This window comes from Piliocolobus tephrosceles, chromosome 13 (genome assembly GCF_002776525.5).
Source record: "Piliocolobus tephrosceles isolate RC106 chromosome 13, ASM277652v3, whole genome shotgun sequence".
Lineage (NCBI taxonomy): Eukaryota > Metazoa > Chordata > Mammalia > Primates > Cercopithecidae > Piliocolobus > Piliocolobus tephrosceles.
The window spans coordinates 97,845,960-97,871,017 of NC_045446.1; the positions used below are offsets into that span (position 1 = coordinate 97,845,960).

Sequence of the window (25,058 nt, forward strand, 5' to 3'; positions counted from 1 at the left end):
AATTCTATTCCAGGAATGATTACTGTGCTCTACATGATAGAATACTAGAGCTTATCTAGTATAGGTCAGATAGCTAGCTACCTCTGGGGTCAGGAGAGTGGAGTCTGTGATCATAGAAGGGAGTTGAGGAAGAAGAGAATGGGAATGTGGAGGTGTAGATTTAAATTTTGTGGCTGGGTGCAGTGGGTCACACCTGTAATCCCAATACTTTGGGAGGCCGAGGTGGGAGGACTGCTTGAGCCCAGGAGTTTGAGACCAGCTTGGGCAACAAAGTGAGACTCGGCCTCCACACAAAAAAATTAAAAATTAACTGGGTGTAGCAACACATGCCTGTAGTCCCAGCTACTAGGGAATCCAAGGCAGGCGGATCAATTGAGCCCAGGAGTTCAAGGCTACAGTGAGCTAGGATTGCAGCACTGCACTCTACTGGGAGACTGTACAAGACCATTTCAAACAAGCAAGCAAACAAGCAAAATTAGCTGGCTGTGGTGGCTCACACCTCTAGTCCCAGCTACTTGGGAGGCTGAGGTGGGAGGATCACGTGGGTCTGGAGAGGTTGAGGTAAACTGTGATCATGCCAGCCTAAGCAACAGAGGAAAACCCTGCCTCAAAAAAAAAAAAAAAAAAAATCTGTGAAGCTGCTTTATAAGTTTCTCTTTAAGATGGTAACATAATAGAGATTATAGATAATAAATTCTAGATTAGTGTTTACTTGGGATGGTTTAAGGGAGGCAGGGATACAAAGGGAGGCACAGACCATTGGGCATTTTGTACAACAGTTGCTTGCTGAATGACTACTTGTTTTGAGCGATTTCACTTAAAATATTTTTATTTTAGGTCAACCAGATGTAGTGGTGAAAGAAGATGAAGAATATAAACGTGTTGATTTTAGCAAAGTTCCAAAGCTGAAGACAGTTTTCCAGAAAGAAAATGGTTAGTGTTAAGAAATGAAGCATAAGAAAAAATTGAGCCAGTATACCATATCTAATTCTTAGAATTGCCTAAGGATTTTTAAAAAGTAATTCTAGAAAACATCTAGATGTTATTTCACATTTTCAATATATCAGGCTCATGTAAGATTAATTGAAAGTATAAAACTGATAGTTTATACCTTCAATATATAAATCTAAGGGAAGAGATGTATAACATGGCTCTAGAATTTAGTTTTTCATATGTAGCAGTCTATGATAGGATCTTCACTGGCATTGAAAAAAACAGATTTATTGATATAATTTATATACAATAACATTCTCCTATTTAAAGTGGTTTGGTAGTTTTTAGCATTCATTGATATTTAACTTCAGGTGATTCTAGATAAGAAGAAATATCTGATTTGAAAAATATGTAGTGAGTATCTGCTATATTTTGAATAAGGAAAGTTAGACCCTGGATACAAAAATATTAACTGGTCCCTATCTTTCAAGAGTTGTAGACCAGCATCTACCCAGTGCCATCATGCATGTTTCTGATCTTTGAGAAAACTTAGTTTTATGAACACAAAAAGGTATTCTTACATTGTCTTGCAGTTATATGTACATGTTTCCTGAGGGCAGGAATTGTCTCCACCCATATTTGTAATTTCTTTAAACATTTAGCAGCCCAGGCAGTGTTTGTTAAATTGAACCAAATGCATTTATTGTGAAGTAATGTTTTGACTTCATGCTTATTTTTGCTTTCAGGTACAGTAACAGCTGCCAATGCCAGTACACTGAATGATGGAGCAGCTGCTCTGGTTCTGATGACGGCAGATGCAGCCAAGAGGCTCAATGTTACACCACTGGCAAGAATAGTAGGTAAGGCCAGGCGAGGTGGCTCACACTTGTAATCCTAGCACTTCCAGAGGTTAAGGTGGGAGGATTGCTTGAGTTCCGGAGTTCAAAATCAGCCTGGGCAATATAGTGAGACTTCATCTCTACAAAAAGTTAAAAAATTAGCTGAGCATGGTGATATGTGCCTGTACTACCGTCTACTCGGGAAGCTGAGGTAGGAGGATGCCTTGAGCCCTCCTGAATTTGAGGTTGCAGCGAGCTGAGATTGTGCCACTGCACTCCAGCCTGGGTGACAGAGTGAGACCCTGTCTTAAAAAAAAAAAAACGGTTTTTAAACATCTATAAGATCTTCCTGAAATTAAGTTTACTTGTTAGATATAGCCAACCCCAATATTAAATATTACTATCTATAGGTTGTACCTGTGGCAGAATTTAATACATATTTCAATTGAGATAGAAGCTCCTTTAATATTTTCATTATACTTTATATAAGATTAAGCTTTAAGGGCTAGGCACAGTGGCTCACACCGGTAACCCCAGCATTTTGGGAGGCTAAGGCAGGACTGCTTGAGGCCAGGAGTTTGAGACCAGCCTGGGCAACACAGTGAGAACCCATTTCTAAAGAAAAAAATTAGCCAGGTGCGGTGGCATGCCTGTAGTCCCAGTTACCTAGGAGGCTAAGGCTGACACTCATTTGAGCCCAAGATGTCAAAGCTACAGCACCACTGCACTCCAACCGAGGCAACAGAGCAAGATCTTGTCTCTTTTTTTTTTTTTTTTTTTTAAAGATTAAGCTTTAAAAAACTTCCTGTCCTTTATGATAAATAGAAGAAAATGAAGTACATGCATTTGCCTAGAGAGGCAGCTATGTAGGAAAAAAAGAATATGGGATTAGGAGTCCAGAAATACAAAATTTAGATGTGTGGCATTTTAATATTAACACTGTGGCCTTGGGTAAGTTCTCAGTGTCCTTAAGCTGATTTTTAGCTGCAAAAATCTGTCTTGCTTTCTTCCTAAGGATTTAAACAGATGCTATTTTGTTATTTTATAAAAAGCCTTATCACTTCATTTTTTTTCTTAGCTTAGATTATGGTTTCTTAACCTCAGCACTATTGACTTTTGCACTAAATAATTCTTTGTTGTAGGGACTGTTCTATGCATTGTATGTTTAGCAGAATCCTTCGTCTCTACCCAGTGGCATCTCAACTATTCCTACAACCAAAAACATCGCTAGATGGTGCCAATGTTCCTACAGGCAAATACCCCCAAACTCCCTCCCAATGAAAATCAGTGTCTTAGATTACTGGAGTAATTTTATAAAGTGTAGAATCTTAGAAAAGGAAGAAATATATTTATATATATTAAAGGGGTTAGGAAATGTGCATTTAATGGGTTAAACTTGACTTTTGCATATTCTATGTAGTAAAAAAAAATATTTTAACAACTCACCCTCCCCCTTTTTTTTAAAACAGCATTTGCTGACGCTGCTGTAGAACCTATTGATTTTCCAATTGCTCCTGTATATGCTGTATCTATGGTGAGAACAAAGTGAGGGACGATACTCCATTATGCCAACTTCCAGTTTGCTTATACCAAGGCTGCAGTTTTTAGAATTTAAATGTTGTTTATCTGCCAAAGCAGAGAGATAGCTTGGTTTCAAATCTTCCCATGTCCTCTCCTGAAAAGAGTAAGAGCAACAAGGATAACAAAAAAATAAATAAAGAACAGCCCACAAACTACATCTTCAGTAGAACAGGTAAAACTACACATCTGAATTATTTGTAAGTATCATACAGAACTCACACACCTGGTGTGGTAACCACAAAGGGGAGGTTGGTTTGGCAAAGAAAAGGGAATGCCGGCTGGTAGTTCCAAATCTAGAACGGAAAGCAACTAGTCACTCCCCAGGAGGGGACTCCAATCTGAAAGGGAACAGCTGGCAGCAGGTCTTCGGAGTAAATAGTGAAACTAGAGACAGAAAACCTACATATTCCGAATTATCAGTAAGTGCTATCAAAGGAGAAATAACCAAGTCTCAGTGGGAAATTGCTAAGCAGTCACAGGAAAAGAAACTTTTTAGGGGTTCAGGGTTCTTAGAAATCTTAAGTAAATATTTCCTTTTGAGAGGGCCTCACCTGACAGTAAACTTCTGTAAGCACTCAGATAAAAAAAAAAATTGCAGAATTTTAGTAAAATCAGATTCTCCCCACTGCCCCCAATCCCCGCAATGAAGAAAACTGCAGAATCAGTAGGAAACAAGAATAGAGAAGGATCAGAAACAAGGGGCCAGTGGAGTGATGATCTGCTCAGAGCTGGCAGATCTCAGAAAATGACAGGAACATGCAGCTTCTGAAAGTGAGTGCATCACATTGGAAAGCAAGGGTACTACACGATTCTGGATTCTGAAGGTAGAATAACTTCTGAGAGCTACAGACGTGGCTATATATGGGTACCATATTTTGTTTTGTGTTGTTGGAACAGTGGAAGCTGTTTGAGCTGTATAGGCTAGAAAGCTACCTTAGTCCACTAGTTGAAGAGAGGAAGGTGGAAGAAGAGTTCCATGTTAATTTTATTATTGCTCACAACAATCAAATTTCTTCTGTAAAGAAAAAGGGCACTCACTAGTAATGTTTTAAAAAGTATTAGCATAGGGATAATACTGGCACAAATACACCTTCCTGCATAGCTGAGGAACTACCAAAACAAAATAGATCATATAGTGTAAGATTTTAAATAAATGACTTACAATGAAACTGCAACAGGTGTAAGTATCTGTGGCCCGGATAACCCTACAGTAACTTTTATAAAGCAGAAACTGCAGGGGATACATTAATATTACTTATAGTAGAAACTAACACACCTCTTTCATTAACAGTCAAGAACACAGAACTGGCTGGGTGCAGTGGCTCTCGCCTGTAATCCCAGCACTTTGGGAGGCCGAGGCAGGCAGATCGCTTGAGCCTGGGAGATCAAGGCTGCAGTGGGCCATGACTGTGCCATTCCACTTCAGCCTGGGTGACAAAGCAAGACCCTGTCTCAAAACAAATCAACAACAACAACAACAAAAAAGAATGTAGAACTAAGCAACACACAATCAGTAAAGCAGAGCTTAAGAATATTTAAAGCATTATGCACCCCTAAATAGAAAATGCACCTTTTCAAACATCTGTGGAAAGAAAATCAAATTTTCTGTTCTCTATGTCCAAACAGATATAATGCAAACAAAATTCTTTGATATAATGGAATAGGATAAGCAACTAAAAATCTGAAAATAGGCCGGGCACAGTGACTCACGCCTGTAATCCCAGCACTTTGGGAGGTTGAAGTGAGTGGATCAACTGAGGTCAGGAGTTTTGAGACCAGTCTGGCCAACATGGTGAAACCCCATCTCTATTAAAAATATAAAAATTAGCTGGGCATGGTGGTGGGCGTCTGTAATCCAAGCTACTCAGGAGGCTGAGACAGGAGAATTGCTTGACCCTGGGAAGCAGAGGTTGTAGTGAGCCGAGATGGCGCGCCATTGCACTCCAGCCTGGGAGACAGAGCAAGACTCTGTCTAAAAAAAAAAAAAATCTGAAAATAGAGATCCTTTCATCTGAAACCAAGAACTTCCAATTGTAGTATTTCAAGGAAATGACAGTAAGTTGTGATTGCTAATTATTTGAACATCATCTGTCTTTTAAACAATCTTAGGTTCTTAAAGATGTGGGATTAAAAAAAGAAGATATTGCAATGTGGGAAGTAAACGAAGCCTTTAGTCTGGTTGTACTAGCAAACATTAAAATGTTGGAGATTGATCCCCAAAAAGTGAATATCAATGGAGGAGCTGTTTCTCTGGGGCATCCAATTGGGTAGGTAAAAATAACTATATCTAGGTTAATAGCTGCCTTTGTGTTTCTAGCTAAACTTAAAACTCATAATTCCTGTTGCTCTTGATTTAAGTTTTCCTTCCTACCCATCTTTCATAAGGCAAAAATCATTTCTGATAGATGGTATCCAATACTGAACAGAGACCTGTCACATCTGTTATTTGAAACCTAATAACGTTTTATGTTGAAGAAAATTAAAGTGTACATTTAGACTTTTTCCCCCTTTTCTTTCTCCTTCCTAATTATTTCATTAGCTTTAGGGTACTGTGGGTTTTGGTTACATGGATGAATTTATAGTGGTGGGGGCTGATTTCAGTGCACCTGTCACCTACATGTGTGCATTGTACCCAATATGTAGTTTATTCCACATCCCCCTTCCATCTTCCATTATACTATTCTGTACTTTAAAAGACGAAAATTAGCTGGGTGTGGTGGTGCACGCCTGTAGTCCCAGCTACTTGGGAGGCTGAGGCAGGAGAATTGCTTGAACCCAGGAGGCGGAAGTTGCAGTGAGCTGAGATGCGCCACTGCACTCCAGCCTGGCGACAGAGCAAGACTCCATCGCAAAAATAAATAAATAAATAAATAAATAAATAAATAAATAAATGAATAAATAAATAAATGAATGAATAAATGATCTAAGATCTGTGACCTTTCCTGAAACAAGTCCTCCAAGTTTTAGTTTTAGAATAGTAGTAGTTAATTCAGCAAGAAGTAGTGGCTGGTAAGTTTTCATGAAGTTAAATTGGAATAGAAACATTTTGGTTACTCATAAATTCTGTACTTCATTAAAGAAGTAAATGCTTTTTTAATTTTAGAATGTCTGGAGCCAGGATTGTTGGTCATTTGACTCATGCCTTGAAGCAAGGGGAATACGGTCTTGCCAGTATTTGCAATGGAGGAGGAGGTGCTTCTGCCATGCTAATTCAGAAGCTGTAGACAACCTGCTATTTAAGGAGACAACCCTATGTGACCAGAAGGCCTGCTGTACCAATCAGTGAGACTAGTGTGGGTTAGCTTATATTCAGATAAGCTGTTTCATTTATATTATTTTCTATGTTAACTTTTAAAAATCAAAATAAAATCCCAAAACCTTTTGAAATTAAATTTTTTCTTCTGCTTTTTTTTTGGTAACCTTGAAAAGTCTGATACATCTTTGCATTCTGAGTCTATACTTATAATCGAAATATAGTAGAAATACCAATGTGTAATATTAGTGACTTACGTAAGCAGCTAGAAGCTTCCATTTGTGAGAACAAATTTATATTTTTGAGGATTGTTAAAGGTAAAGTGAATGTTCTCTGTAGGTAATTTACATTTAGTAAATTACTTTTCTTTACAGTAAGAGTTGGCTATTCTGGACAAACTAACATATAATCACTCAAACCACAGTGTGTGCAACAGTACTACAAAACAAGACAGAAGCCCATGTGCTCAGGGTCTAGAGTGGGGGCAATTTCTTATAACCTCAACATTCAGGGTTGGGGGAGGTCAAATAGAAAACCCTGCAGTTTGGGCTCTGAATTACTACAGCAGCATAGAGAGTGGGAAAAGAGGTAGAAACTGATAAACTGAATGGATTTATAAAAAAAGGGAACAGATCACCACTTCCAATAAACCACAATGCCTTTTCTTAAGCAGGACAGACTGCAGCACAAGTATCCTGCATTGCATTTTATCTGGGAAAAAATTAAAACACTATAGGCAGGGGCTATGCACACCACCCTCAACTGCAGCTCTGAAGAGGGAAAACTCCCCCTCAGGAAGAGGAGGGGGCAGTAAAGGTCATTGTGTACACATTATCTGTTGGCAAATAATGTATTGTAGATCCTTTGAAGGAGCAAAATGACAATATATGGGAAAAATCAACTGCTCTTAAGATTCAGAGGAAGAGTATTTTCAAAAACATCTGTAATCATCAACAACTTTTGAGACTTGTTATGTGCTTTGTATGTATAAACTCATTTAATTGTCACAAAAACTTCTAAGAGTGGGTACCATTATTATCCCTCCTTTATAAATAAGGAAATTGAGACACAGAGTAGCTAAATAAATTCCAAGGGCAAAAAGCTGGCTAGGGTTCAACTCCAAGTTGGTTGAGCTCCAGAGCCCACGTTCTTAACTTCCTATACTTTAGTTAAATGTCTTTCAATAATTATCTGCCCCGACTTACAAAAACTTATAACTGAACCAGGAGCTGGATAAGATGAGAAAAGGAAACCCAAAACATGAGAATACTTCATTGAAGATAAGCAGAAACTAACATTATGTCCAAAGGTCATTGATCTGGAAAACATGTGAGAAGTGCTCTGAAAATTCTGGGAAAAAATGGAAAAAAGAGAAGAAACAGAGAACCAACAAGTAAGTAGATTTTGTTTGTTTGTAAGAGATAAGGTATTGCTCTGTCACAGGCTGGAGTGCAGTGGCATGACCATAGCTCACGGTAACCTTGAACTCCTGGGTTCTCAAGTGATCTGCCTGCCTCAGCCTCCTGAGTAGTTAGGACTATAGGCACATGCTACCATGCCCAGCTTAAATGATGTTTCTTTAATAAAAAAAAAAGAAAAAAAAAAAAAAAGATGCTCTGAAGCAATAATCTAACATAACAGAAAACATAAATAGAAAAACTCAGATTTTTAAGTCCTAAGGGGGAAGATTTTAAAGAGCGTATTTCTTTCTTTTTTTTTTTTGACACAGAGTTTTGCTCTGTAGCTCAGGCTGGAATGCAGTGGCACGATCTTGGCTCACTGCAACCTCCATTCCCCGGGTTCAAGTGATTCTCGTGCCTCAGCCTCCTGAGTATACAGGCATACACCACCACACCTAGCTAATTTTTGTATTTTCAATAGAGACAAGAATTTTGCCACGTAGGCTAGGCTGGTCTCGAACTCCTGACTTCAGGTGATCCTTCTGCCTCAGCCTCCCAAAGTGCTGGGATTACAGGCATGGGCCACCACGCCCAGCCCTATAGAGCATATTTTATTGGCAAAATTAATTAGCAGAAAATCATACTAAGACATTCTGGAGAAAATGTATTAAATTTCTCTAATATCTAGTTAGAAAAATAGGTAGCCGTAGTTTCTTATTTCTATTACATTCAATCCAAGAAAACAAGTGACAGAACATCTAACTGTTTTTAATGAAACAAAATAAGATACTAAAAGGTGTGTCTCAAACACGGAAGAGTTTAGAAAATAAAGTACTCTGATGTTTCCTCCAAAATGACAAAGGTTTAGGCAAGCCCATGGAATGAAGAATTAAGAATTCAGTTAGGTGAAAGTTTTTAATTTTTTAAATGACTGCTTAAGGACTGGCTGGGGAAGAAGAAGAGGCAGTGGTTGAAGGAAATAAAAATATTTTACCTCAAATTACATTTATTTGACATATTTTGAGATGGCTGTCAGAGGGCCAGCAAACAGAAGTGGTGCTGCAAAGCTTTCTTTTGTGGAAGAAATTTGCATCTATGGAGAATCTCCATCAATGCAGCCAGGACTTCCCTTGTCTGTAATCTAGAAAAGGGTAAATGAGAGCCTGTCTGATACCTTTAAAGGTCTTAAACATTTAACATCCATTCTCTGAGAAAGCTACTAACAAGACCACCTTTCCTAGTCAGGTCCCCTTTCCCTCCCTCCCCTTAAGCTGTCTTGCCACTAAAACCTGATTTACCAAAATAACATGTTTTTGGCCATGCTGGGAGCTCACATTACTTCTGTAACCTGAAGATGGTATAAAGTTCCTACACTTGGCCAGACACAGTGGTTCATTTCTGTAATCCCAGCACTTTTGAGAGGCTGAGATGGGCGGATCACCTGAGGTAAGAAGTTCGACAGCAGTCTGGCCAACATGGTGAAACCCCGTCTCTACTATAAATACAAAAATTAGCCGGTCGTGGTGGCGCATGCCTGTAGTCCCAGCAACATGGGAGGCTGAGGTAGAAGAATTGCTTCAACCAAGGAGGCGGAGGTTGCAGTGAGCCAAGATCACACCATTGCACTCCAGCCTGGGCGACGGAGCAAGACTTCATCTCAAAAAAAAAAAAAAAAAAGTTTGTACACCCCATTGGGGGTGGGGTCAGGTCTTTGAAGGCCCCCATGTATACACATTAAATAAATGTATATTCCTTTTCTCCAATTAATCTGCCTTTTGCAAACAATTTTATTTTCCAGCGAAACTTCAGAGGGCCAAGGGGGAACTTCAAGGTTACAGTGAAACGATCTTGCCACTGTACTCCAGCCTGGGGAACAGAGGGAGACCTTGTCTCTTAAAGAAAATAAATACCATTTATTCTCTGGTTCTCTCTTCCTTTCCATTTTTTCCCCAGAATTGTCAAGAGCACTTTTCAAATGTCTTCCAGATCACTGACCTTTGGATGCACTACGTACCTTCAGTGAAGTATTCTAAAACGTGTTAAGTTTCCTTTTTTCCCTGTATTTTCCTTTTTTCCTTGTATTTTACCTAGCTCCTGGTTCCCCTTGGTTCACATGGTGAAATATCGGTAACATGTATCTTTATCTGCTAAATAAAGGTAAATGCCAGTAGGACAAGTTCTGAGACTGCCCTCACAGGACTTATAAGAACTGCATGCTGTGTCCTGGACAGAAATATAGTTATAACTAGGCAATAAACAGGCTGTACCTTGGCCCACTTCCTAAACCCTCAGGGAGACAGATTTGAAGTTTCCTCTAGTCTCCTCATTCGGTGGCCTTCCAATTAAACATCTTTCTTTGCTGCAGCCCAGGGTCTTGCATACTGACTTGTCACGCACAATGGGCAATGGACTGTTACGGTTACAGTTCCATATCTTAAGTTACTATAAGACAAAAGCATAAAAATCCAATTATAAAGTAAAAAGAGGCTGGACATGGTGGCTCATCCCAGCACTTTGGGAGGCCGAGGTGGGTGGATCACCTGAGGTCAGGAATTTGAAGACCAGCCTGGCAAACATGGAGAAACCCCATCTCTACTAAAAATACAAAATTAGCCAGGCGTGGTGGCACATACCTGTAATCCCAGCTACATGGGAGGCTAAGGCAGGAGAATTGTTTGGGCCAGGGAAGTGGAGGTTGCAGTGAGCTGAGATCACGCCACTGCACTCCAGCCTGGGCAACAAGAGCAAAACTCTGTCATAAAAACAAATAAACAAACAAAAAGGTAAAAAAGGGTTGGCATGTATCACAAATTATGAGAAGGCAGAAACTGTTAAAATCGGGAAAGAACTACTTTTTATGATGGCTGTAGACCATGCAGAAAACAAAGCCAAAGCTATGACCAAGATAATAATGTTTCATGGATTAAACATTTGTGAAAAGAGTATGAAAGACAGGATTCAAATAGTATAAGACTGAATAAATATCAAATTTTACCTTTATAAACAATACCTATTTCTCTTTTTTAAAACTTTTTTTGAGATTGGGTCTCGCTCCGTTGCCCAGGTTGTAGTGCAGTGGCATGGTCTCATCTCACTGCAGCCTTGACTTCCTGGGCTCAAGTGATACGCCCACCTCAGCCTCCCTGGTAGCTAGGACCACAGGTGCACACTACCACGCCCGGCTAGGTTTTTGTAGAGATGGGGTTTCATCATGTTGCCCAGGCTGGTCTTGAACTCCTGGGTTCAAGTGATCTGCTTGCCTTGGCCTCCCAAAGTGCTGGGATTACAGGTGTGAGCCACCATGCTCAGCCAAGAATACCTGTTTCTAAGCACCCATGCAACATTTATAAAACCTGCAATTTATCCTGACCACAATAAAAAAAATTTTAGGCAAAAAAGAGCCTGGTATCATTTATTACATTATTAACAAATAATTATGTATGAATATTAAAGTACTTACCCCACCTTCCAAATTTTGCTGAAAGTTGAAATCAGAAGCAAATTCATAGCCTTAAATGGTTTAAGGGGGAAAAAAAATCAGATAACTTTTATTCAATTTAAGTTAAATAAACATGCAAAAAGGACCCTGAGAAAGTAGGAAGCACAAAGAATAAAGTAGACTCCTATATATCTGTTGAATCTAAGAAGTGTTTTTGACAGAAAAAAAAAAATTGCATCTAATTTAAAAGAGAACAAAAGCAAAATTTAGAAAAAATGTGATATCTGACTCAGGAAAAAAAGGTCAAAGCCTGAATAGATAATAAATCAGCCAGGAAGAAATTTAGGAGAAAAAAAAAAAAAAGGAAAACTATTTAAGCAAAAGCCTCCAGGCCTAGATAATTTAGTAGTGATTTAGTCTCAAGGAACAGTTATTTCCCATTCTAAATAAACTGTTGCAGAAAAAAGAAATAAAAAACAGCATCAGCTATAATAGCAACTAGTTCTTAAAGTGCTTATTATGTTCCAGGCATTAATCTAAGTGCTTTTACATATTTTGTAAACTTTAAAGTTCACATTTTAGCACTGGTACTATTTATTATCCCCAATATTCAAATAAACTAGAAAAAGAAGGAAAGGTTTACAATTCATTTTAAAAACTGGCATAAGTTTGAAACCAATCTCATTAAAAGTAAACTTTTCACTGGATGTGTTGGTGTGCACCTGTAGTCCCAGCTACTCAGGAAGTTGAGGCAGGAGGATCCTTTGAGCCCAATAGTTCAAGGCTATAGTGGGCTATGACTGCACCCATGAACAGCCACTGCACTCTAGCGGGCAATATAGCAAGACCTTGTCTTAAAAACAAAAACCAAAAACATTTAAATAAAATGTTCACAAAACAAATTTACTTAAAATAATCACCAATATAAAAATAAATTCATGAGTTCAATGGAAATATTTTAATTGATGCTTAAACATGGGAATTAAGTTGAACAGGTACTTCTGATGTAAAATTCTACAAACAAAAGCAAACATATTTAACAAAAGCAAACATTATAGTTAACATTGCCATTAAAATGAGGAACAAGACCATGAAGCAGACTTTGATCATTATTAGTTGCGCTGGAAGTGCTAGTATCAGTGTAGTGAAAATAAATAAAATTGGAAAATAATTATTTAGATAATACTTCGTAAATTAAAAAGTAGCGCTGGTAAATCCATTAGTACTAACAGACTTCACTCAGTATAGAAAATAGCAACTAAATATAAAAGATTTTGGGCCTGGCATGGTGGCTCACGCCTGTAATACCAGCACCTGGGGAGGCTGAAGTGGGTGGATCACCTGAGGTCAGGAGTTCAAGACCAGCCTGGACAACGTGGTGAAACCCTGTCTCTACTAAAAATACAAAAATTAACTGGGTGTGGTGGCGCACAACTGTAATCCCAGCTACTCGGGAGGCTCAGGAAGGAGAACTGCTTGAACCTGGGAGGTGGAGGTTACAGTCACCAGAGATCACACCGATGCTCTCCAGCCTGGGCGACAGAGTGAGACTGTGTCTCAAAAAAAAAAAAAGAGATTTCCTACAGTAATTAAGACAGTATGTTATTAGCACATCTTAAAGCAGACCAATGGAACAGAATACAGTCCAGAAACAAACCTACACATTTACCAGCTTATGAGAAAAGTGTGCAATGTAGTTGGAAAAGGATAATCTTTGGTAATAAATAGTGTGGGTTAATTGTACATCAATGTGGAAAATCAATTCCAGATAGACAGTCAAATCAAAATGAAATAGGTTGAACCGTAAAGCTTTTAGAAGAATAACAAGCGAAAATACTCAGATACCTAATATCCATCCGAAAAAGGACCTGTATCCAGAATACAGAAAGAACAACTAAAAATCAGTAAGAAAAAGGCAGACAACCCAATACTAAAATGGGCAAAAACCTTGGGACTGTCCACAAAAGATGCCCAAATAGTATTTGAAAAGGTGTTCTACTTCATTAAAAAAAAAAAAAAACCCAGAAAACCAACACCAAATTAAAACTACAACATATACCAATACACACCGCTAAAATGAAAATATCTAACATTGGAAATAACACGGAGTATCGAGAACTTATACTGTGAGTACAGCATAAACTGTTACCACCATTCTGGAAAATGAAAAAATTTGAATGTCTGAATATATGCAGCTGTGTTCCAGCAACCCTATTCCTAAGTATCTATCCAACTGAGAAGTGTAATGCATTCACAAAAAAATGTGCAAGAACATTCACAGCAGTCTGTTCATAATAAACTTTTTCCATCTATAAAATGGATTAACCGTAATATCATACAATGAATATATACACAGCATTGAGGATGACTGAGCTGAATTATACAAAACATGAGTGTTTCTCACAGATTGTATACTCCATGTATCCATTGATATCGTTAAGAAAAACCAAGCTAAATTAATCTCTGGTGCTAGAAGTCACAAAAATGACTATGCTAGGGTACTGGTAATGTTCATAGTGATTATGTGGATGTATTTACTTAAAGAAAATTCACTGAAGGGCATGAATTTATAGTGGTGCACTTTTCTCTTTATATGTCTCCATAAAAATTTTATATTAATAAAGCAGGACCATCCCTACATAACAGCAATAACCAGTTAAAACTATGAAATGAAGAGCTTTCTAAAAATAGTAAACAAAAACACCCAGTTGAGCAAGATATTTCTGATAGGGGTAACTGTAACACTTTGATACATACCATATCATCTTTACCTTTTGCTTCTTTATGAATTAGCTTATGACATTAATGTAGTTCAAATATTCCAATAGAAATTTAATTTGAAATAATACAAGTAATTCTAAAGTTCATCAGGAAGCATAAAAGGGTGAGTACTTGAAAAAACAAAAACAGTAACAGTGGACACAAAAGTTATGATTTAATCAGTGGCACAGAATAGACCATACACATACTATATAGTGTGTATATATGTGTATACATTTAATACAAGTCCAAAATCTTTGATCATACACCTTTGGGGTTAGCTGGGGTTCATAAACCAGAATATTTTGGATTTCTAAAAACTAAATGTATATACCATATGCCTCCCAGTTGAGTCTGGAACAGCAGACTAATCAACATTACTATAAATGAGATAAAGACTGTTAAGTGGCCTCGTGTCATTTCAGGTCAGGTTTGCCACAGAATGAGTTCTGATGTTAAATCTAGGGGAAAAAAATTGTTTGCCAGAACCTTTTGGGTTTTAGAATTGTGAATAAGAGATTGTTAATCAGTGTAGGATAAGACAGACATCTTAAATAAATGAGCAGAGGAAAGGAAAGCTTATCTGAACAAACTGTGCAGTGGTTAAATTTTCAAGTGAACAAATTGTCAAGCAGTTAAATATTTAGGGAAAAAATGTACATTGACCCTTTTTTCATATCAGATACCAAAACAAGAAACAAATAGATTAGGAGCTAACTCCTAATTTTACCAAATCAGGAAATACAAACCTAGAAACAGGTGATGATATAGTTGAATATGCCTCTGGAAATGGATAAGCATATGCTATGCAAAAAAATGACAATTTGCTGGTAGAAATGTAAATTGATGCAAGTTTAATAGCAGCATGTGGCAAAATATACTGAGATCCTTAAAAAAAGGTACACTAACTTCTTGATTTGGTAATTCTACTCCCTAAAATTTCTAAGGAAATAGTTAACATAAACAAATGTTTATTTACAAAAATGCTCACTGCTGTTTTTGTTTGTAATAGCTAAAAAAAGGAAAAAGCTTTATATTATTGGAAGTAAAAAGCAGCAGCTGGACGAGGTGGCTCACATGCCTGTAATTCCAACACTTGGGAGGCTGAGGTAGGAGGACTCCTTGAGTCCAAGAGTTTGAGATTAGCCTGGGCAACACAGTGAGACACCATCTCTCCGAAAGACAAAAAAACAAAAAACAAAAAAACTGGGTATGATGGAATATGCTTGTAGTCCCAGCTACTTGGGAGGCTGAGGTTGGAGGATCACTTGAACCTGGGAGGTCGAGGCTAAAACTGGGTATGATGGAATATGCTTGTAGTCCCAGCTACTTGGGAGGCTGAGGTTGGAGGATCACTTGAACCTGGGAGGTCGAGGCTGCAGTGAGCCATGATTTTGCCACTGTACAGAGTGAGACCCTCTCTCAAAAAAACAAAAAGCATTAGGAAACTATATGTATCATGAATTCAACAATGTAGACACAAATTTACGAAAAAAGACAAAAGTATGACAAAATGATAACATTTATAAAAAGAAAAAAACACGAGTCCATTGTTTAAAGGAAGCAGCAAAATAAATAATAAAGTCAAAACTTATGTAATTTCAGAAAGCTGGGCCTGAGCCTGAAAGATGACCAGAGAAAGGATGAATGCAGAATATATAATAATATGCTTTTGAAATTACTCCTAATAGTTATGACATGTAGCCTTTGCATGAATGCTGATGGATGCTTTTCTCATGTGCAATTTCAACACACTATAGTTCTAATAATATCCAGGGCTAAATCTGTAACAAGATTTTACTTAACAACACTTCTCAGATTTGGCATACACTGACTGCCATAACCTCTAAGTAATATCCAAACAATAGACTGGATCCTTACATGTAATTATAAAAACAGCCATGGATTGTTGTAGTATACATCAACCCTGAAATGCAGCCACTGGGCACTTAAGTATTCAAATAGGTTACCAGGTACAATAGTATAATGAAGTCCAGGACCTGTGGACTTTTAAGGTAAAATGGGGACATGATCTTGCCTTTGAACATAAAAGCTCCAAATGCAAGTTATCTTTCGACTTTATTTAGCAGTTCCTGGTTAGTTAACTATATATCTTGAAGAAACTCAACTTATTTGTATGTGAATTTTCAGTACTTAGCATATGAATTGAATAAGAAGAAAACTGTGATTTTCAGCATTGTACAAACTCCCAAAAAAGAGTAAGAATTGACTTGCAAAGGAATTTAATCAGTTTCTAAACAAGACTGCCAATGTAAAGTAATTCAAACTTCTGAAGTTAATGAAAATATTTATTCAAACCTAACTGTAGTACAATCTCAAGTTGAGTTAAATAAACATTAACTATATGATATTTAGTTTCTCAGGAATAGACCACTGCCACATCATAAAAATTTCTTACATCACAAGTTTTTGCAGTAAGGTTCAGCAATTAAGAAGACATGATTTCTACACTGAGAAATGTTGTGTTAAGGTTGGATGGATTTTTTTTAAGGCCCAGTACAAAAAAATGGTTGAGGAAACTGACTCTTTACACAAAATATACACCTGTAGAAAAAAATCCCTAATATACTGATATTTAATTGAACGGAACGTACTAAAGAGAACATACTTTAATATCTAGGCACAATTGGTCAGGTACTAATTATAATTTCTGTTCTCATTTAAAAGTTTAAACCAATTCTTCAACTTGACTGATGTGTGTGAGTCTAATACAGAGAAGGCACCTCTCTCATCTCTCAACTCTCCTTAAGGACCTTTTGAGAGAAACTCTTTGTAACACTTTAAGGGACACAGACAATGCACTGTATCTAAGTATAGATATAGTTATTTAACATACCCCATTGTAGGAGAAACTAAAATATAAAACTATGATTTCTCTTTTTACATCTTATGATGGACACAATACCAGAAGATAATCCTCCACATAAACTTTCACATAGAATACAAGATTTAAATTATATGTGCATTGGTCACTACAATGTAAAGAGTTCTATGAATTAGTGCAATTCTTTAAATCCCCAGCATTTAGGGGAAAAGTACATATCGAGAAATCTCTACTACAAACCAAACTTTTTATGGCTCAATAGTCTAACCACTTAAAGTCCTGTAAAAATCTTAAAAGTTATAAATGAAAGATCAGAACATTCAATAAATGGTTTACAAAATTCTCTCTTTAAAACAGAGAACAGAGGGATCAGAAGAAACAGGTAAAGTGTAAAATTCCAGAAATATAATACTTACAGCAATTACAAGAAAGGGGTAGTATTCACTCTAGGAAAAAACTCATCAAACTATTGATTTCTAATTAGATATTTTGCTATCGGTTGAGGTGGTTATCATTTTGTAGTACTTAGTGGCTGTGTATTTAAATGTCTTGTTGAACAGTTACTGAAGGTAATTTATAAGAGTAAGCATCATTTTCCTCCAAAACAAGTGAGAAACTATTCCAGATGAGTAAGTCTTAGAATTAGAGATTATAAGAAGTCAAAAAACACATTAGGTTGATTTAAGTCTATTTCAACAAGATTTACACAGTATTTACAATATGGAATTGTCAAAGCTATACAGTTTTGCAGATTGGCTTTACTTACATTTCTGCAAATGTTTTTCCCAAAATAAAAATAAACCAAGTAAGTCTATTTACAAACTCGGAAGCTGTTTTAGAAACAGCATGATTTAGATATAAAGTGAAATTTCAGTACAATCAAAGTGCAGGTCATGCTTTCAAATTCTGTCAATATCCCATTCCCTACACTCAGTTTAAGGGATACGAGTTTTGAACACCTACTGTTCTTATGTGCCCAGAATGTTTACTCATCATAATGCAATGATAATAAAAATTTGTCTACATCCATTCCTGCTGGAAATGAACTGGGAAGCTTCTTTTTCTGTTGAAAAAGAGAAAGAAAAAATAAACTCAAACAAGGCCAAAGTGCTTTCTTAGTAAATCACCTAAAACAGTGTATTGGGTTCTTTCACATACTACTAAAATTGTCAAACTTTTTTAGTCTATTAGAATTTTACTTCTATAGAGAAGTAGAGACAAGTTTTATAAACCCAAAGTTAATTAAATATACTTCAATAGCACCTGAATGTTAGTTTATGGCAAAAGACATTATACAAATCCAGAGTATCTGAATGTTGAATGAGACAAGATAGAACATGCTTTCTATGCTAGGTGGTTATTACTGCTAAGAAAGCTTTACTAACAGATGTTTAAAGTAACAGGTACTACTTGTCAGTTCCAAAACTTAATATACACCAGATACTTTATGTGTATACTACATTTAGACTTCACAGCCTAAGGTATCTGGTAATATCATGTCAAGTGATGAGGTTGAGACTCAGAGAGGCTATAGACTTAATCATGATCACAGGACCAATACACAGTAGATGCAGGATTCAAACCCAGACTTGTAGGGCAACAAAGCCTAAATTATTTCCCTGATACCATACTTCCTCTATGATATTTTAAACACTTTCTATTCAATTCACTTACTAAATAGCTAACCAAATTGAAAATAAATGAATTTCATTTATCAATGCTATCCCTGCATTGCCTTTCTAGAGACAACCATGCTTAAAGAAAAAACGTTAAGTAAGGCCAGGTGCAGTGGCTCATGCCTGTAATCCCAGCACTTTGGGAGGCCAAGGCATGCAGATCACCTGAGCTCAGGACTTCAAGATCAGCCTGGGCAACATGGCAAAACCTCATCTCTATAAAAAAAAATTAAAAAAATAGAAAAAATGTCCAGGCGTGGTGGCTTACGCCTGAATCCCAGCACCCTGAAAGGCCAAGGCGGGTGGATCACGAGGTCAGGAGTTCAAGACCAGCCTGGTCAACGTGGTGAAACCCTATCTCTACTAAAAATACAAAAATTAGCCCGGTGTGGTGGCAGACACCTGTAATCCCAGCTACTCTGGGGTCTGAGGCAGGGAAATTGCTTGAACTTAGGCGGAAGTTGCAGTGAGGCGAGATCGTGCCACTGTACTCCAGTGGGTAATAGCACAAGGCTCCATCTCAAAAAAAATAAAAAAAAAGGAAAAAGTATTAGCCACGTGCAGTGGCATATGCCTGCAGCCCCAGCTATTTGGGAGGCTGAGGTAGGAGAATCGCTTGAGCCTGGGAGGTGGAGGCTGCAGTGAGCTGAGATCACACCATTGCACTCCAGCCTGGGTGACGGGAGTGAAACCCTGTCTCAAAATAAAAAAAAGGAAAAACAGGTAAATTTAATTTTTCCAGTGCTCTAATATCTTTTTTTTTGGAGGAGTCTCGCTGTCACCCAGGCTGGAGCACAGTGGCGTGAACTCGGCTCACTGCAAGCTCCACTTCCCGGGTTCACGCCATTCTCCTGCCCCTCCAGATTAGCTGGGACTACAGGCGCCCGCCACCATGCCTGGCTAATTTTTTGTATTTTTAGTACAGACGGGGTTTCACTGTGTTAGCCATGATGGTCTCAATCTCCTGACCTCGTGATCTGCCCGCCTCAGCCTCCCAAAGTGCTGGGATTACAGGCATGAGTCACCATGCCCAGCCATATGCTAACATTTTTAAGGGCCTATGGAAGAGATTACAAGACGTTGGGCAGGGGGGGGGAGGGGGGGACTGAAGATCTAAGAACAAACTCCTTTATTACTTGGTAATTCCACACAAGTGTTTAATAGTGTTTCCCAATCTTTCATGACTATGTCATGCTCATGAAAAAACTTGAGTTCTACCAAGAAAGAAACAAACACTGTATTTTTTTCCCCCTGGAAAGATGTTTATAAACAAATGCCTCAGCAGTTGTTCTGAAAATGCTGTTTAACCTAGACACCCTGCGCATACCACATTAACCCTGCTGGACAATGTATTTTGTCAATGAAAACTAAAAGCTGTCTTAGCCATAACATAAAGTTGTGGCAAGAACTGCTGAATTCTATAATTATTAAAGAGAAAAAAAGGTGTGGTTTGGAAATTAAAACTTTCAAACTTGCCTTAATTTTCTTCTTTTTCATTGGTACTGATGAATTTGTAAGGTTTTTACTAGAAGTACGAGAGTTGCGCTCACGTTCATCTAATTCCTCAATTTTCCGCTTTTTTGTGGTGCTCCTTGAAGATGCTCTAAACTGTTGTGTGTTATCTTTCAGAGGAGTTGCTGAAGTAGTCCTAGAAATGGCTGCCCTGGAGAGAATCATTAATGTGTGGGCAGCCATATTTACACTGTTTTCACTGCCTGTTTCACTGGCAGGGCTGCAGGCAGGCAGGTCTGGGGTGACAGGAGGGACCATTACTTTTGATGTGCTACTGTCTTCACTGAAACGCCTGCTAGAGGGGGCCTTGATAACATCTATAGGTTCTTCTTTATGTTTTTCCCCTGCCCCGGAGCCATGTGTCCGGGGTACAGGTAAATCACTACTCTCAGCAAGCCTACTTACTGAGCTGTGCCTCTGTATATCCTGTAACATTTCTGTGGTAATCAAAGAACTGGTGGATTTAGTTTGTTCTTGTTTTAGATCCTTCACAGCTGTACCTACTGAAAGGACATTTTTATTGTTTGAAGATGTGCCTTGTTTTTTGGTCATTTCTTGCAGTGAAGCTACAGATTTCTCACTTCGCAAACCCCCATTTTGCTGCCCAATAGATAGTTTCGAATTTTCTAGATTTTTCTGCCTTTCTACATCGCTGCATAATTCATTTTCCTTATTAGCTGTTGCTTTATGGAAAGATTCAAGCACAATTTCTGTTGGTGAAACTTTCTTTTCTGATTGAGTTTCTCTTATGGTGGTAGGCCGGCTAATGGCACTTTCCGATTTCGATAAAATCTTAGGCAGAGGAGGCTTCTCTTTCTCTCTTTTGATAGCATTATTAGAAGGAGGTTTTAAGGTGGAGGACACATTGGGTGAGTCAAGATTAGGAAAAGAGACTGCATTCCTTTCTTTGTTTTGGGACACCATCTTATGGTTTGGCCCCTGTGTATTTGCCACGGGAGCAGCAGTGCTGTCAAAACAGAGTACACGTCTGTGGCATGGTTTAGCAGCTGGAACTACACTCTCTTCTGGGAAGGGAACTGTGGTTTCTTCTGATTTCTTCCCAAGATCTGTGGCAATAGTCTTGTCAGAAACTTCAGTTCTAAAACAAAACAAAACAAAACTATTTCTAGCAGCATAAAGAAATCCTTTATGTTTTAAATCTGAGCATTCAAATAATCTATGATAGAAACTACTTTATACTCACCTTTGGGCATGACATCCAACTGAATGACCTGACGAATCCACCGAATTATTTACTTGTTTTCCTGAAATTATAAATGCACATTCCTGAGAAAAAGAATACACTCCTCTGAAAGAGGATGGAACAGATGACAATTGTCACGTATCATGAGAAAAATTTTTAAATGACAGCTAACGTACAAATAGAACATGTTGACAAAGCAGCTTTTAAAAAGTAGTTTTGAAATAAGTACAAGATGGCTATTTCCCCACTGCTACAGAGGAAATCCAGATATGGAGCAAATGACATGTGTCAACTTCAGGCAAATATTATGTTTGTCTGTTTGTTTGTTTTTTTTGAGACAGTCATGCTCTGTCACCCAGACTGGAGTGCAGTGGCACGATCTCAGCTCACTGCAACCTTTGCCTCCCGGGTTCAAGCGATTCTCCTGCCTCCGCCTCCCGAGTAGCTGGGATTACAGGCGCCCACCACCACGCCCAGTTAATTTTTTGTGTTTTTAGTAGAGATGGGGTTTCGCCATGTTGGCCAGGCTAGTTTCAATTTCCTGGCCTCAAGTGACCTGCTCACCTGGGCCTCCCAAATGGCTGGATTATAGGCATGAACCACCGTGCCCAGTTCAGGCAAATATTATAAATCCAGTCTTTGGATCTACAAATTACAATGCTCAATATAGCACATAATATACTACTTACATCCAGGTAGTCACTTAAAGAAAACAGATTATATCTATTTTAAAATTCTGTCCAAGTACCTATCATGTTTACAAGCCTATGTCACTCAGAGCACATGCTCTGAAGTTTTAATAGCCATATTTTAATTTCCACGAGCTTCAGCATTTATGTGGGAGAGCAGCAAGATATCAAAACTAGAAAGAAGAGCAAAGATGAGATTATGAAGAATCTTATGTATTACGCAAAAGGTTTCAGAGACAATCCTTTAAGAGATTTATTTATGTATTTATTTATTTTTGAGACAGAGTCTCTCTCTGTTGCCCAGGCTGGAGTGCAATGGCATGATCTTGGCTCACTGCAACCTCCAGTCCTCCAGTGCCTCAGTCTCGTGAGTAGCTGGGATTACAGGTGCACACTGCCATGCCCAGGTAATTTTTGTATTTTCAGTAGAGAAGGGATTTCACTATGTAAGCCAGGCTAGTCTCAAACTCCTGACCGCAGGTGATCGTACCCTCTTCGGCTTCCCAAAGTGCTGGGATTACAGGAGTGAGCTACCATGCCTGGCCCCTTTAAGAGTGTTACATAGTGAAGATGCATGAATAGGTTTATGTTTTTGGAAGATCAATCTGGCAATAATGTGGAAGATGGAACTGAGAAGACAGAAAACTGGAAGTAGAAACTCTGTGTATATGGCTATATTTCAGGTAAGAGATGATGAGGGTCTGAGAGACAATAATGGGCATTTGCATTACAAAAAGTAAAGGAAAAAAATAAATTGTGACATTAACCAAGGGGAAAAACACTAGGCAGAAGAAGTCTTTGAGGAAGAGAGGTGAGAAATATGTAGAGTTTGAACCCAGCAGGTGGAGGTTGCAGAGTTACACAAAATTAGCAAGGGAGGAGAATAGTTTAGTTATGGCTCCAGAAGCCACCACAGTATCAACAGTATAGGGAAAGCAAAGTAAGGTAAGAATGGAAAAGTTTCGCCGGGTGCGGTGGCTCAAGCCTGTAATCCCAGCACTTAGGGAGGCCGAGACGGCCGGATCACAAGGTCAGGAGATCGAGACCATCCTGGCTAACACGGTGAAACCCCGTCTCTACTAAAAAATACAAAAACCTAGCCGGGCGAGGTGGCGGCGCCTGTAGTCCCAGCTACCCGGGAGGCTGAGGCAGGAGAATGGCGTGAACCTGGGAGGCGGAGCTTGCAGTGAGCTGAGATCCGGCCACAGCACTCCAGCCCGGGTGACAGAGCGAGCGAGACTCGGTCTCAAAAAAAAAAAAAAAAAAAAAGAATGGAAAAGTTTCAATGCATAATGCAATATTAGGAGGCTACTGGTGACCTTAGTGTAGACAGTTTCAGTAAATACATGAGAAAAGACAATAATTTGAATGAAGCAATGGAAGATTAAGAGAGGTTAAGAGATTAAGATAAAAGGTCAGCAGGTGGGACAAACCTATGTTTATAGCTAGGGAGAGAAGCCAAACAGGAAAAGATGAAAAACATATAGAAGAATCTGGAGCACATGTAGACTGCATTAACCTTAGAAAGAATGAAAGACAGTTATTTAAGAAAGGATGATTTTGGAAGCAGAATAGGTATGTACTGAATGAATGTGATGATCAGAAAGTGAAGTTTAATACTGGTTAAGATGGAAAATAAAACCAGTAGCTAAAAGTGAGGAGGAGCAGGACTAGATTTGAGATGTGCTGTGCAAGACTGGAATAGTTTGAAGGAAGTACAGAAGAGAAAGCAGAGAGGCAGACATTTAAATTGATTGCCAAGTGGACAGTGGGTGAGAAATGCATTTTTAAGTGGTAGGGAATGGTAGCATTTCTAAGGCACCCAATGCTAGCAAGTCCAGGTATAAAAGCTGAGATGGCTGGCTGGACAGATCAAGGGCTGTAGAGTAGCCAGTGCATATGTAGAAGAATGTGTATATGCAGGTTATTAAAAGTACTGGCAAAAGTGGCTGATGTGGTGGCTTCTGGGCTCTAGGCTGTTTAGTAAAGGAAGTGAATCGAAAGAAGATACAAGTTCAAGTGAAAGGTAAGGATTCAAATAAGAAAAGCTATCACTGGTTGAAGAGGAATTCAATGGGTATATGGAAATGAGTGTTTTGAGACACATCACTGACCTTTAAAAATCTTGTAAGTCTAATAAAAAGGTGAAAAATTCAAGGTGTGGCTATGGAAGAGGTTGGCTGAATTTAAAATAAGTCTTAGGAGTGGAAAGGCGCGGGCTGGGCGCGGTGGCTCATGCCTGTAATTCCAGCACTTTGGGAGGTGGAGGCAGGCATATCACCTGAGGTCAGGAGTTCAAGACCAGCGTGGCTAACATGGAGAAACCTCGTTTCTACTAAAAATACAAAAACTAGCTGGGCATGGTGGTGCGTGCCAGTAGCCCCAGCTACTCAGGAGGCTGAGGTAGAAGAATTGCTTGAACCCAGCAGGTGGAGGTTGCAGTAAGCCGAGATTGTGCCACTGCATTCCAGCCTGGGCGACAAGAGCAAGACTCTACCTCAAAAATAAATAAATAAATAATTAAATAAATAAATAAGGAGTGGAAAGCATAAAAAACCTCTGAGGGTTAGGGTGGTGAGTAGATTTACAACATGGGTATTTTGTCATTCAGGATGATGAAAAAATGTAGGGAGAAAAGTCTGAGAACCAGGTAGCATAGTCATCAAGGTTCAGAGTAAAAATCTGCTGTTATTTTGTGTATGGTGTCTTTTGTTGAACAGAAACTTTAAATTCTGGAGTAGTTCACTCTATCAATTTTTTCCATTTATAAGTTATGTATTTCTCATTTTAGAATTTTATTTGAGACGGGTCTATTTGTTGCCCAGGCTGGTCTCAAACTCCTGGGCTCGCGATCCTCCTGCCTCAGCCTCCCAAGTGGCTAGGATTGCAGATACATGCCACCACACCCAGTTTCTTTTCTTCTATTA

General features: G+C 38.5%; 2 protein-coding genes and 1 long non-coding RNA gene across 6 annotated transcripts in view; 1 reads left to right on the top strand and 2 right to left on the bottom strand.

Moving 5' to 3' along the window:
* Positions 1-6,773, top strand: part of ACAT1 (acetyl-CoA acetyltransferase 1) — a 26,275-nt gene extending 19,502 nt beyond the window's left edge. Inside the window, exons 8-12 of the mRNA XM_023208179.2 lie at positions 838-933; positions 1,680-1,793; positions 3,242-3,306; positions 5,463-5,620; positions 6,457-6,773. Coding sequence (XP_023063947.1) covers positions 838-933; positions 1,680-1,793; positions 3,242-3,306; positions 5,463-5,620; positions 6,457-6,577 — 554 coding nt within the window. The 3' untranslated portion in view covers positions 6,578-6,773. The remainder of the gene's footprint in view (positions 1-837; positions 934-1,679; positions 1,794-3,241; positions 3,307-5,462; positions 5,621-6,456) is intronic.
* The window catches only part of LOC111540102, a 16,470-nt gene extending 5,895 nt beyond the window's left edge, over positions 1-10,575 (bottom strand). The window contains exons 1-4 of one of the 2 annotated variants that reach the window (XR_004228434.1): positions 10,274-10,575; positions 9,001-9,147; positions 4,630-4,800; positions 3,219-3,447 (exon numbers count right to left, since the gene is read on the bottom strand). This is a non-coding gene — a long non-coding RNA (uncharacterized LOC111540102). The remainder of the gene's footprint in view (positions 1-3,218; positions 3,448-4,629; positions 4,801-9,000; positions 9,148-10,273) is intronic. The other variant, XR_004228435.1, reaches the window with a different exon arrangement.
* A 5,921-nt stretch (positions 10,576-16,496) lies between these two features.
* The window catches only part of LOC111540103 (protein NPAT), a 62,691-nt gene continuing 54,129 nt past the window's right edge, over positions 16,497-25,058 (bottom strand). For 2 of the 3 annotated variants that reach the window (XM_023208183.2, XM_023208181.2), the window contains exons 16-18: positions 21,443-21,503; positions 20,203-21,358; positions 16,497-18,113 (exon numbers count right to left, since the gene is read on the bottom strand). In XM_023208183.2, the coding sequence (XP_023063951.1) occupies positions 18,036-18,113; positions 20,203-21,358; positions 21,443-21,503 (1,295 nt within the window). In that variant the 3' untranslated portion in view covers positions 16,497-18,035. The remainder of the gene's footprint in view (positions 18,114-20,202; positions 21,359-21,442; positions 21,504-25,058) is intronic. The other variant, XM_023208182.1, reaches the window with a different exon arrangement.